We start from the raw sequence: 13,074 nt of genomic DNA, 5'->3' as shown, positions 1-13,074 counted from the left end.
ATAAGTGAAAGGTGTGGTGACTTAAATAGTAAGACAATGAGGGTCATCATTATCTTGTGTCTCTATGAATCTACCGCTTATCACAGTGCCTGACAACCCACAATTTGAGCCTCTTCATAGGGTTAAACATTGCCCTCTGCAGGCTACTGTTCTAAAATGTTAATTCTCCTAGAAGAGGTAATATTAAATCCTTTACCACAAATTAGTTTCTTAGATGCAAGATACTTGGCCACATGAAAGCACTTAACACCTGGGGAGAGAAAAGGATGGAATTCTCTGAGTTGATCATTTTGTCTCTCGTCAGCTGGACTGTGGGGTGGAGGGTGAGCATATCTGAGAGTGAAGGGGTGAAGAAACAAGCAAGAGGATCAGAAGCTGGTTTGATCTGGCATCATAGGGCTGTAAGCTCTCTTAATTCAAGAACAGCTCAGCTCAGAAGAGAAAAGAATGAAGTCCTCAGACACAGGCCTTCTTTCTTCCTTATCAGAGAGGGGTCATTGGAGCAGAGAGATGAAGAGCACAGCAGCCTTTTTATGCTCCAAGGTCTGCCCAAGTTGGCCAGAAAGAGTGGAAAAGCTTTGGGTGGGGAGTTCAAAGAGTAAAAAGGGGCCACCTTCACCGTTACAAGGTCATGCTTTCCTCATCACCCTCCTAGCCTTTCTCTGATCCCAAAGCCATGAAGAGTTCACTTGGAAGGACAGCTGGAGAAAAGTGGCTGTGGCAGGCGCATGGCTGAATGGTAAGTAGACTGATGCCACCTGGAGAAGATCCTTTTTGTGGGAAGAGCAACTAAGGTGACCATGAGTCTCTGGCAAGTGCCTGCTCCTACCTATATTCAGGTGTGCTCTAGCTAAATGCTGAGACCCTTTGGGTCCTGACATCATGTGACTCTTGAACAGATGCATAGATACTGTCTGGAGCCTCTGTGACACTGAACACTCCGGGCTTTCACAAACAGCACCAAAATACTGCAGCCTTTTGCTGCTGTCGCTACTGCCTGGAGCTCCCTCTAGCTGCCAAACCTGTTTCTCGCCTTCTGGTAGGAAGCCTTTCCAATCAGTGCTATTAAGTTTAGGTGCCTCCATTCTGGGGTTGGAAAATGAGGGTTGGCTTTGAAGTTGGACAGATTTGTTTGACCTGTCTGTTCCTAGCCTGGGCTAACTACATTGTTCCAGCAAGCTATCTACATTGCTTCCACATCTTTGAAATGAGGTATATGCCTGCTTTATTTGGGAATGCGAGGATTAAGGAGAATAATATATACATAATGTTGAACACCTACGCCTTTTAACCACTTTCAAGTTCCAGAAACACCTCCAGCCCTTAGATGAGCTGTGATTAAATTCGTTCATTAATCCAATACACATTTATTGAATGCCTACTCTGTGCCGCAGTTCCTGGCAGGTGTGCCTGACAGTGGGTGTGTAATATGTTCAGGGCCTGTACCCCATGAGCGTGGGGATCTCCTTTATCTTCTGGCACATATGGTCCTGGTGGAGAAGCTGAGGGGAAGGGTCAGGAGCTTACATGGCAGATTCAGTAAGCTTTTAGCACAATAATTTTAATTGCAAAAATAAACAGTTTCGTCAACTGCTTGAGAGTAGCGTCTGCTTTACAAAAATTAACAACAACAAAAGGAAAAAAAACCCCAAAGCAAAACGTTACATCCAATGGCTGCTGGATAAGACACTGCTGTACAAAGTCCCGCGCGAGACCGCCTTGGCGCTGCCCCAGCCTGTCTCTGGGGGTTATAGAGGAAGGCGTGGGGCGTGTGCCAGTTACAAAAGACTGTCTTGAATCCCAGGGTAGTGCCTATTCACTGGGTGGTCTCAGAAGACTCCCCCCAAAGCGCGGCTGACAAGGAAGACAGCGCCTGGACCGCGGGAACTGTCCGCGGAGCTGGTGCTGAATAGGGCGTGTGAGGCTGGCGCTTCAAGAAAACTGGAAGCGGGACCGGAGGCCGGCCCTCGGGCGTGCGAGGAGGAGTTAGAAGAAGAGCGGGGAGGGGAACGGCCCGGATCTCGTGCGCGCCGAACGGAGGCGCCCCAACCCATAAACCCATCTCTTGCTCAGAGAGAAGCGAAGGAGAGGCCCAGCGAGTAAAAGCCGAGGCCCTTGAGCCGCTCCTCGGCGCGCGCCTTCTGCTTGAGGTGCACCTTGCTGTGCCGTTTCTTCTCATCGCTGCGCGCGAAGCGGCGGCCGCACACGTCGCAAGCAAAGGGCTTCTCGCCGGTGTGAGTGCGCACGTGCGTGGTGAGGTGGTCGCTGCGGCTGAAGTTGCGGAGGCAGATGCGGCACTGAAAGGGTTTGTGCCCCGTGTGGATGCGCAGGTGGCGATTGAGCTCGTCGGAGCGCGCAAAGCTCCGCACACAACTCTCCACCGGGCAAGCGAAGGCCTTGGCGTGCGGCCGCGGGCAGAAGCAGCGCGTGCTGCATTTGCCGCCGCGGCGCCCCTTGCGTCTCGCCTTGGCCTGGGGGAAAGGGGTGGGCGGCGGTGGCGGCACGGGTGGTGCAGCCACGCCACTGCTTCCAGGGATGTCCGCCACCAGAGGTTTAGGGAAGTCCGCCGCGGCGGCGCTGCGAAGGCCCAGCGGGGAAAGCTGAGGCTGCGTACTGGCCAGAAACTCTCCGCCGTCGCCGCTACTCCCTCCCTCCCCACTAGGAGGGGTCAGGAGCCCAGGGAGGCCCTCAGCCCCCTCCCCTAAGTCACCCGGGGCCAGCGGGAAAGCGTCGTAGGCCCCGCTGGGGTACAGTCTGTTGGCTGGGACGGCCGGCAGTTCCGCAGGGCAGCTGATGGACAGCAAGTCCTCAATCTTGGTCCCTATTGCGGGAAAACGAGCCTCCGGGGCGGCCTGGTAGCCTCCCTGTGACCCACAGTTCCCTGGGGCCCCCACAGAAAGCAGCTCCCAGGGCGCGTAGGGACCCTTGAAGGCAGAGGCAGCGTCCAGCGCTGGCGAGGCGGGAGGCGCCCGGAGGCCGGGCTTGACGTCGGGCGGGGAGAGCTGAGGCTCATACAGGCACTGCGAGGGGGCACCCGCACAAGGCGAGGCCTCCCAGAACGCCTCTGGGAAAGGGGCAGCGCCCAGATCCGGGGAGTAAAGGTCCGGCGGACCCGGCAGCAAGGCATCGGACCCCGCAGGAAAAGGGGCATCCAGCGGGGATCTGGACGCTGCTGCCTCTGGACCGGGGAAGGGTGCCAGGCCTAAGATGCCCGACATGAGGTTGAAGAGTGCCTCCGGGTCGTGCGGGTGTTCGGGCACTGCCTGAATGAAGAAGCTACCGCTGTAGCTGAGGCCGGGAGGGGGTGTGGGCGCAGGCCCCTCCAGGAAGCAGGAGTCGGCTAAGTCCCCACTTGCGCCGCAGCTGTTCAAAGCCCAGCTCAAGAAGTCGCCTGCTGAGGAGGGAGCAGGAATCAGCTCTGGGCACATCAAAGGGTGCACCTGAGTCCACAGCCCCTACCTACGAAACTCTTGGTGCCCACGGATATACACAAAGTGCCTTTTGCACATTCTGATTCAGCAGGGGCCCGCATACGTCCCAAGGAGCACACAGAAACATGCACACGCAAAACACACGTGCACAGGCAAAAGGGCGCTCCGATAACCGCACAGGTTCCTGCGGAGGCGCTGGCGGCCCAGTGTGGGTGGGAATGGGGGTGCGCACCCCAGGACTCCTAAGCTTCCCATCGCCCCTATTCTCATAGCTCCAGTGTCCCAGTCCCTCCTGGTTCTCAGGTATGGTGCGCCCCCGCGCTGCGCCGTCGTCGTCTGAGCACCCCTGCTCGCCCTCCTTACCTCCAGGGTAGCCGGTGGCCGCGGGAACGTCCCTGGCAGGCAGCCGGGGCAATTCAGCGCTGGGTTCGGCGCAACAGCCTTCAGTGGACTTGACGAGGAGCGCGTCGGGTTCGGAAAACTCGCTAAGGTGGAGCATGGCGCGGCGCCGGCTGTGGGGCGCCCGGGGCCTCGCCCGCTGGGCTTGGGGGCGCGCGGGTGGCGGGGAGGCTGGCGGTAGGGGTTCCCCGCAGCGCGCAAACCTAGGCGCCCGGGCTCCTGGCTTCGGGCACTCACCTCTGGGAAACGAGTCGGGGAGCCGCGGTGCCCTCGCTCGCCCGCACCGACCTCGGGCGGCGGCTCCTCACCTCTCCAAAGCGCAGCCGGGCTCCCCCAACCCACAGCCCCCCCACTTATATAGCTGCGGCGGCGCTGGCTCCGGGCTTCCGACTCCCCGGGCCACTGCCATTTTGGGAGGCCCCGGCCCTGCTGCCGTGACGTAAATGCCCAAACATGGACACAGGATGTGTGCCGGGGACTCCCGAAAAGGAAAGCTCGAGCTGTGACGTTGTTGTTGTCGCCGCCGCCGCCAGGCTCGCGCCGCTGCGTGCGCGCGCGCTCCCAAAGCGTAGAGCCCTGTGTGCGCCGGGACCGCGGATGCGCTCGTCTAGGGCGCTGCGCTTCCCCGGGCCGACCGTCCGGTATATGCGCTTCCCACCTGGAGGCAGAGGCCGAGGGGCAGCAGGGGAGGACCGTGTTGGGTTTGAATCTGCCCTCTGCCACTTCTTAGCTTGACACTGAATCCCCCTTAACGTCAGTTTCTCACCTGTGCATTTCCTATGGAGAGAAACTGAGAGCACATAAACGTCCAGGCGCACTGAGTAAACCATAGAGATTATTGCCATTCATTTCTTTTGCTCACGCCTGTGTGTTTTTCCATTTTAAGTTTTTTTTTTTTAATTTGTGCTAGGAAAAATAATTTAAATTAAAAAGGACTGTAATACTTGTTAATAGTAGGAGGAAAGTCAACTAGCACAACAGGGTATATTCTAAATTGAAAAGTAAAAGTCCCTCTTCTCCACCTACCTTCATTCCTAACTCCTGAGGTAGCCACATTTAAGTTTCTTGAGTATTCTTTCAGAATTTTATGTATATCCAACCATACACATTGTTCTGCAATATTATTATTATTTTTTTCATTTGAAATAACTTAGATATTGTGCCATGTCCTGACATAAAGATCTTGTCATTCTTTTTCAAGCCTGTATAGTACTCCGTTGTAAGGGAGGACCTTGAGTTTGTCGATTTGTCCCCTATCCATGAGCATGTAGGCAGTTTCCAACTTTTTATTTATACCAATGTTGTTGGAGTCAACATCCTTGACTATATAAATGTGAATGTGTCTGTGAGATAAATTCCAACAAGTGTAATTATGTGCCAAAGTATATGTAAAATTTTGATAGACAACTGGAAAATTGTCTTCCAGAAAAGTAGGGCCAATTCCTGCTCACTCCTCCCTCACCCACAGGGTATGAGATGCTTCTGCAGAACATTTTTTCTGCCTTCATACAAATGACTTTCACTCTAAGGATGTTGTTCCCAGAAACACACAGGGAATCCACGGGAAATATCTCCCTGGAATCAGTACTTGAAATAATTGGGCTTCTTTTGAGAAAAAAAAAATCCTAGCCTTAAGGAGGCTGTGAATCTTGGCTGCAGAAACATCAGAGCCAACTCCAACAAAGAAGCTTGCCTACTCTCCTAGTCTCATCTCTCTTCTGCTGTGGTTTTCCCTCTGTCTCATTCTCTCATTCTTTTTAAAATGTTTATTTTATTTTGTATTATGGCTCACTTAACTCCTTTCTGGAACCAAATTAAATAAATACATGGGGGGAAGGATTAAATACATACATGGAATAGCATGTTCTTCTTTATGAAGAGCATCAATTCCTGAGACCCTGTGTGCTGGAGGGTAAGGTGGGCAGGTCTAGGGCTCCTCCTTCCTTCTCTCCTTTTTCCAAATAGAAACAAAGCCCTTTGGGGGTGGCGGACTCAGCATCATGGGCAGTATAGCCCCCAGCCTCTCTTCCACCCCTGTACCCTCCTTTTCGAGAGAGAGAGAGCCCAAGAATGCCCAAACCCCACCACATTCTCAGTCCTTTCACCCTATGTCCATTATCCAAACATCCATTCATTCAGTTTCTCAATGTTCATTCATTCAGTATTCATTTCTTAAGTGCCTATTACAGGCCAGAAGGTAGACTTTGGTTTTATGTCTGCTGGGATCCTGAGCCCCATCTCCAGCACTAGGTGCCCACTCCTCATCCCACAGTGACCTTATAAGTGTTTTCACAGAATATGTCCCTTCACACAATCACCTGCAAAATATATGCTGACACACTTGTATGCATCTTCTCCTCAAGTCCACAAATCATACAAAGGTTCTCACAGGGTCATGAACTTGCAGTGTGTCTTACTAAATGGCTATAGCTATGGTTCTGTGTTAGTAACACATATATGAGCATGTAGGAAATGCAGAAACCCAGCAGATGTCTGTAAAGATTGGACACACCAAGCACGATTTTCCTTATACTCTATTTCAGATCCAGGGTTTGATTATAATCCAAATGCATTGCCAAGGCCAGGTGAGCCCACAACAGACACGCAGGGCACACATGTCTCAAATCCACTCTGGCATCCTACTGCCTGAGAGGGAGGAGGAGGGGAGGAGTTTGACTGGGCTGGTGTCCAGGTCTCCCCAGGTCGCCCCGTCGGGCCAGATTGGTCAGCCCCAGGTTGCCCATCCCTTCTGCTGTTCTTCCCTCTGCCACAGCATTCCTCCTCCTTTTTAGTCACAGATAATTCCCCTACTCTCTTGGTGAGTTGCCAAGCCATTGCTTCTCTCTGCCAAGGGCTGTCGGACTAGGTCTGTATTAAGACAAGGGTCCAAGTCACCAAAGTTTCTTGTGTTAGAGGCCAGACCTGGGGGCAGGGCTTGGGGGTGGGTAGGAGTGATTAGGAAAGGAGATAGGGAAGAGACAGCTTGTGCTCTGGGTGTGGGATGGCTCACACCCCATGTCTATGCTACTTACCTCCAATGGACACACATACACACACTCACAGGCACAGAGGATGGCTACCTCTGGAGGGCAATTTACATCTGCCTTTGGCTCTTTGAGGACTGGGAGGGAATATAAAGCGGGCTGAGCATTTTGTAGTTCTTCCCAGCTCGTCCCTTCTTCTCCCTACATTTTAACAGCTTACAAAGATATTCTGGGCCCAGATAAAATAAAGGTCTTTAGGAAGGGAAGGAAGAGAGAGGAGCTTAGATCTATGAGCTCCATTTTAATCACACTTCAAATATAACACAAATGTACACAAGCGAAAAAAGGGAAATCACATACATTGAGCATTTTACAAATATTTTATCATTCAATCTCCACAAAAGTTCTATGGAGTAAGGAATTAGAGACCAATTTCACAGATAAGGAAACAGATTCAAAAAGGTCAAATGACTTGATCGACACCACACTTCTATTCAGTGGTAGGGCGGAGAGTCAAGTCCAGGCTAGCCTACTCTATAAGACAATTTAGGAAAAGATAATTAATTTTACAAAAGGATTCACTGTTAGATGGCTTTAGATGGAGGCTCTCCCTGTAGCTTTCAAATAGGATGTAATGTGCAAACTTGAGCTGGCTGGTGCCCATCCCTGCAAGAATTCCCTGGAGTGATGGCCATGGATAGGAAAACGGGGGGTCACAACTAGTACTGAGAAGTAGCACATATAAGGTTCTTTGGAGCTGTTGTGTAAGTTGTTGGGGTGTGTGTGTGTGTGTGATCTTGGGGAAGGTGAGAGCGAATTTTCTATTTCCATGGGAAAAGGTGCAAAGGAGAATCACTTTCTAGACAAGCACTGAACATACATTTGCTGAATGAATTAATGAATGAAGAAATTCATTCATCAAATATTCATTGAGCACAGCCCAGTGTCAGGTGCTGGGTTGGCCCTTCAGATGCTGATGCTGCAGTGCATGAGACTGGAAGCTTTGAATCCAGGGAAGGAGGTGGGGAGGGGCAGAGGGAGGGTAGAGGCAGCCTCCCTGCTCTCTCTTCTGGGGAGGGCTCAGCCCCTGTCATAGTTCTGGTTATGCTACTGCTCCCTCCTCCACACCCTACCTTGATCTTTCTGCTCTAAATATCAGTGTGTTCAAATAATAGTGTATATATTTTAAAAGACTCCAAGAAGACAGCTGCCTGGGAGTATTAATCATGAAGAGGCCAGCACTCTGTCTCCATGGCGACTCCTGACAGCGAGAGCTGAGGAACACTTCCATGTCCCACTTCCTGGGGCCATGGAGATGCAGGGGCACTGCATCTCTCACTCCTCTTTCCTCTCTGCTTCTCCTTTCTTCTCCTTCCTTTCCTCTCCTCTCTTCTCTCCTACCCCCTCCCTCCACTCCCTCTTTTTTTTTTCTTCCTAAAGGATTTATTTAAAAGCAGGGACAGAGGCAGGACCAGCCATCAGAGTAACAAAAAACATGGCCAGTGAAGCCGCAGCAGAGATGAAGTCTGCATCCAGTTGCAGCATCTGCAGTGCCCAGCTCCACTCCCAAGACCTCTGCAGTGCCCCTGGGCTTCCACAGCCACTAGGGCAGAAGTAGTGTGATCATTGGCCCCTGAGGCAAGAGGCCAACTGTCAGGGTCCTTCTCTGTCTCTTTTCTCTTCCCTGCTCATGGCCCATCATTAGTTTGTGGTTTGGGTCATTATTATGATTATGAGTATGGCTATTATTTTTAATGCCCACAAAAGTAACAGGCTTATTGAAAAAAACAAATGTTAAAAATTATAATGCAAAGAACGAGAACACCTTTCACTATCCTGTACACACACACACACACACGAACACGTTTTAGGTTGATTCCTATAGATTTTTTTCATGCATATTCATGCAACATCCATTTAGTCAACAATCACATTATCATCATCATTCTTATTTACATCATTTTCATACTATATGTACTCTTGTAACTAACTTAACACTGTACCTTGTTTTTTTAAATTTTTTTCGATAATGATACCCATCTATAGTGTTGATCTATAGTGTTGGTAACAATTTCACCAGCGTATTTCATTGTGTAGATGAATATAATTTTTTAACTTGACAGTTTCCTGTCTTTCACTATTATAAAGAATCTGGCTATATATAGCCTTTTATGTATAAGTGGTTCATTGATCGGGTAATAATATTACAGTATTCTAGCTAACATTTGCATGTTATTTCCTATGGGCACTATCTGACAGGTAGTGAGAGCTTTATCTATACTCATCATTTAATCCTCACCACAACCTGATTAGTATTATTATTATCTCTATTTTACAGATGGAGAAATTGAGCATGGAACACTAAGAAATTTGCCCAAGCTTACCAGGTTAGTGATGATGCTGGGATCTGAACTCATACTATAGCCATAGGCTAGATTACAAAAAGTGAAATTTCATGCTCACTTCAGCAGCACATATACTAAAATTGGAATGATACAGGGAAGATTAGTATGGTCCTTAAAAAAAGTGAAATTTTTTAGGGCAAATAGAACTGGTTTTAGGACAAAGGTACAAACAATTAAAATTATATATATTGTTAAATATTTCTCTAAAAAGATTGTTCCAATCTCTGGGCCAACTAGCAGTATGTGAGGACCAACTGGTAAGCAGAAAGAGGCATCCCAGTGATATTTTAATTTTTATTGTAAAAATTATCAGTAAGGATGAGAATCTTTTCACGGAGCCTTAGTATTTCCTTTTCCATGATATAGAGGCTTAATACCTCACCCAAATACTTTTTTTTTTTGAAATGCAGTTACACTTTTGTTGCCCAGGCTGGAGTGCAATGGTGCGATCTTGGCTCACCGCAATCTCTTCCTCCTGGGTTCAAGCGATTCTCCTGCCTCAGCCTCCCTAGTAGCTGGGGTTACAGGCATGCACCATTATGCCCTGCTAATTTTGTATTTTTAGTAGAGATGGGGTTTCTCCATGTTGGTCAGGCTGGTCTTGAACTCCTGACCTGAGTGATCCACCCACCTTTGGCCTCCTCACCCAAAGACTTTTTGAGTGGAAGCCTTCCTTATGCTCCTCACATCCCTGTAGTGGGCACTGAAAGTGAGGCTGCTCTGCTGTGGCATAGACTGGGAGGACTAGGTGGGGACACTGGGTGTGGGGGCTTCTGTACCCTCCTTACTTTTGTTCTTTCTATTTTGAATTCTTTCTATTTTTATTTATTCATTTTTTGTAGAGGTGGGGTCTTGCTTTGTTGCCCAGGCTGGTTTCTAACTCCTGGGCTCAAGTGATTCTCCCACCATGAACTCCCAAAGCGCTAGGATTATAGGTGTGAGCCAGCACACCTGGCCTGTTCTTTCTCTTTTGGATCATGGGGAGAGGTGCCGAGGAGAACAAGGTGGCTGCATGCCATTAGGAAAAGTGGATTCTTCCAACGTGGCTTGGCTTCTAAGCTGTTCTCCTACAGGAGAGAGGGAAGTTATTCTTTCTCTCATCTTCCATTCTACAGCCTTCCTTTGGCAACACTGGACAGAGCTGAGAGGTAGATGATCACAGAAGAGGCGTGACTAGGGTGGGTTCTAGGAGGGTCAGAGGTAGGTGGATGGTTACAATGACTTCACACTGCTACTGCCCTGTGATTTGGAATCGGCTTCCCATCAGCCCTTTGGATCTAAGCCTGGTTATCCCTTTGTGGGTAATAATGGACTTGGATCTTGTTAAATGTTTTTATGTGATTAAATAATGGTGTTCAGAGCACTAATTTTCAATTCATGTGTTAAGAAGGTAAAAAGGAGGCTTAGTGAGCAGACCGAGAGACCTATAGCTCTAGAATAGAACTGGAATCAGAAACAAGCCTTCTTAACCTATCTATCTGGCATGTTTCTCTCTCTCTGGCCTCCTTCTGTTTTCACTTATCTGAGCTCATCTCACTGGCTTTTCACCGTCTCTCCTCCCCCATCTTGCCATAGTTTTCTTTAAACCTCTTTGATGTAGATTGGTCATTGTACTGAGATTGGACAATATAACTCCGAAATGCCCAGGCAATTTATCCACAGCTAGGTCCGTTGAGGCACAGCCTGGGTCCTCTGTGTGTCCTTGAATCCTGTCCATCATCATCACGCTGGGCTTCTGGTTGCAAATGACAGAAATGCAACCTCAATTAGCTTAGAGAAGAACGAATGAAAGAAAGAAAAAGAAAGAGAGAAAGAAAGAAAGGAAGAGGGGAGGAAAGAAGAAACTTATCAGCATATCCAAGGGAATGGGGAATCCAAAAAAAGTGTCAAACAACCAACCTGTGAGGGCATCAGGGACACACTGGGTGTCAGAAGCTGGGTGTCAGAGGCTAAGAGTTTTCAGAATGCTCTCAGCTCCTTTTTTTTTTTTTCTCACTGATAACTGAAAACCTGGCCATTAGCAGACTGTGTGTTCTACACGTCAGCTGCTGTGATAAATGGATTCTCATTCCCAATTCCAGGTAGGGAATCCTAGAAAAGACCTCTGCTCTTCTCCCTAGGACAATTATATGGCTAGCAGGCAGGGTAATATATGGTTGACACCACCACTAGGGTCTTGTGCTTGTGCTTTGAGGGCCAGTCCCAGAGAAGAGGAAACAACTGTTGAGCCAGGAACCCTCCCTTGTCCTTGAGGGCAAGAGCTGGGCAGCAGTGAGCTCTGGCAGGTTCTCATAACCAGGGGCAGAAACAGTTCCCTCTGCTTAACAATGCCCCTGGAGCAAGTCGCCTACTCCATCTGTCTGCCAGCTCCAAGGAACACTGCTCAAAATAAAAATCCCTAATTAGCAATTCCTTCAATCCAGAGCAAAACAATTTATTTGTTTCCTAGAATAATCTGGAGCCACATTTGACTTGGCAACCAGTGGGTCCCACATGTTCATGCGGTGTGCCATGTGAAGACTTCAGCAGGGAGTTTTATTCAGTCAAGCATGAGGGGGAATGCCCTGGGGGTCACCTCCCCCGGCAGCAGCAAGTGGGGGCCTAGAATAGAACTGATTTTATCAATGTTGTGCAGCGGGTTTCTGGTACAGGGTAGGTAGCGAAGGAAGAAAGTTCAACAGGATTTCTAAGCACCTGCTCTCACAAAGGCCAAACCAGTGATCCCTACATTTGGTAGGGACACATGGCCTGCAGGAGACATAGAGAATCTGACAATAGAGTAAAACCTTAAGCCAGGGAGTCAGAGGAACTGAGTCTGACCCAGTTCTGCCACTGGCTTGTTCTGTGACCTTGAACAAATTACAAATACTTTCTGTGCTTGTGTATTCTCACCTGCGAAATTGGAGTATGTTATCTTCTCTACCTACAGTCTCAGGATTAAGAGTCAGAATTAACAAATTAAGTGGTGATTGAAGCACAGGCACTTGCTACAAAAAAAATAAATAAATAAAAAGGCGATGTTAGAAACTATATATCCAGTTAAGAAATGGTGAGTAATTCTTCCTACCCCTATGTGTGCCCTGTGTTTTCTGGGCATCTATGCGTATGGGGGTGGAATTGTTCACTATGACATGAATTTCATGACTAGTTGTTTTCTTCCAATCCTTGCTCTCATTCATTCATTATTCATTCATCTAAATATTTGTTGAGGGCTTAATACATCAGCCAGTTCAACAGCTTATTACAGAAAGGTGTGATGCATGTGCCAGTGGGAGAAGGACTGGATGGTTTGAGATCATAGAAGGAAGCAGGAGGTCGTTAGGTCATCAAGATATTCAGGGAAGGCTTCCCCAAGGAAGTGACATTTGAATGGAGACTGGAAGGTTAAGTAAAAGTTAGCCAGAAAAAGGGAAATGTTGAGTGGGGAGAATGTTCTGGGCAAAGGGGACAGCATATACAAAAGCCAGAAGGTGAGAGAAAAAAGACAAGGGAGGAGAAAAGGATTCAGGGAACTGGTGGAAGCCCATGATGGCTGGAGCGTGAGGAGGAAAAGAGGCTAGAAAGGGCAAGTGGGGTCAGGCTGGAGAAACTGGTGAGCTCAGGATCCTAGAAAACCTTTTAAGCAGGTTTAGGCATTTGGACTTGTTTTTTTTTTTTTTTCCCCCACCTATATGATCACAAGCTTCCAGGCATAGGCATTTGGACTTTATCCCTAGGGTAATACGATGCTATTGAAGAGATTTAAGCTGTATTAGGCGATGCGATTTTTATTTTAGAACGCCCAGCGTTCTAAGACCACCTTCCATGCTCTGATACAGCGTGGAAGGTGACCTGGAGCGGGGATCGGTTAGGAGG

At 48.7% G+C, this 13,074-nt stretch overlaps 1 protein-coding gene and 1 non-coding gene across 3 annotated transcripts; one reads left to right on the top strand and one right to left on the bottom strand.

The window, feature by feature from the left end:
• Positions 1-1,540: 1,540 nt before the first annotated feature.
• Positions 1,541-4,333, bottom strand: EGR4 (early growth response 4). Of its 2 annotated transcripts, none has more exons than XM_055240393.2 (2): positions 3,795-4,333; positions 1,541-3,394 (listed from the first exon to the last, which is right to left on the bottom strand). In XM_055240393.2, exons 1-2 carry the CDS (start codon positions 3,928-3,930, stop codon positions 2,070-2,072), a joined length of 1,461 nt encoding a protein of 486 aa, XP_055096368.1. In that variant the 5' UTR covers positions 3,931-4,333; the 3' UTR covers positions 1,541-2,069. The 2 variants fall into 2 exon arrangements, with proteins under 2 accessions (XP_055096368.1, XP_055096369.1); XM_055240394.2 differs by having other exon boundaries at positions 1,541-3,391.
• Positions 4,334-9,269: 4,936 nt separating this feature from the next.
• LOC129463296 (U6 spliceosomal RNA) lies at positions 9,270-9,374 on the top strand. Its single transcript, XR_008651093.1, has one exon. It is a non-coding gene; the product is annotated as a U6 spliceosomal RNA (small nuclear RNA).
• The last annotated feature ends 3,700 nt before the right edge of the window (positions 9,375-13,074 follow it).

Source organism: Symphalangus syndactylus, chromosome 14, assembly GCF_028878055.3.
Source record: "Symphalangus syndactylus isolate Jambi chromosome 14, NHGRI_mSymSyn1-v2.1_pri, whole genome shotgun sequence".
NCBI lineage: Eukaryota > Metazoa > Chordata > Mammalia > Primates > Hylobatidae > Symphalangus > Symphalangus syndactylus.
Note: the sequence above shows the minus strand (reverse complement) of the source record. Positions and strands in the feature narration are given on the sequence as shown.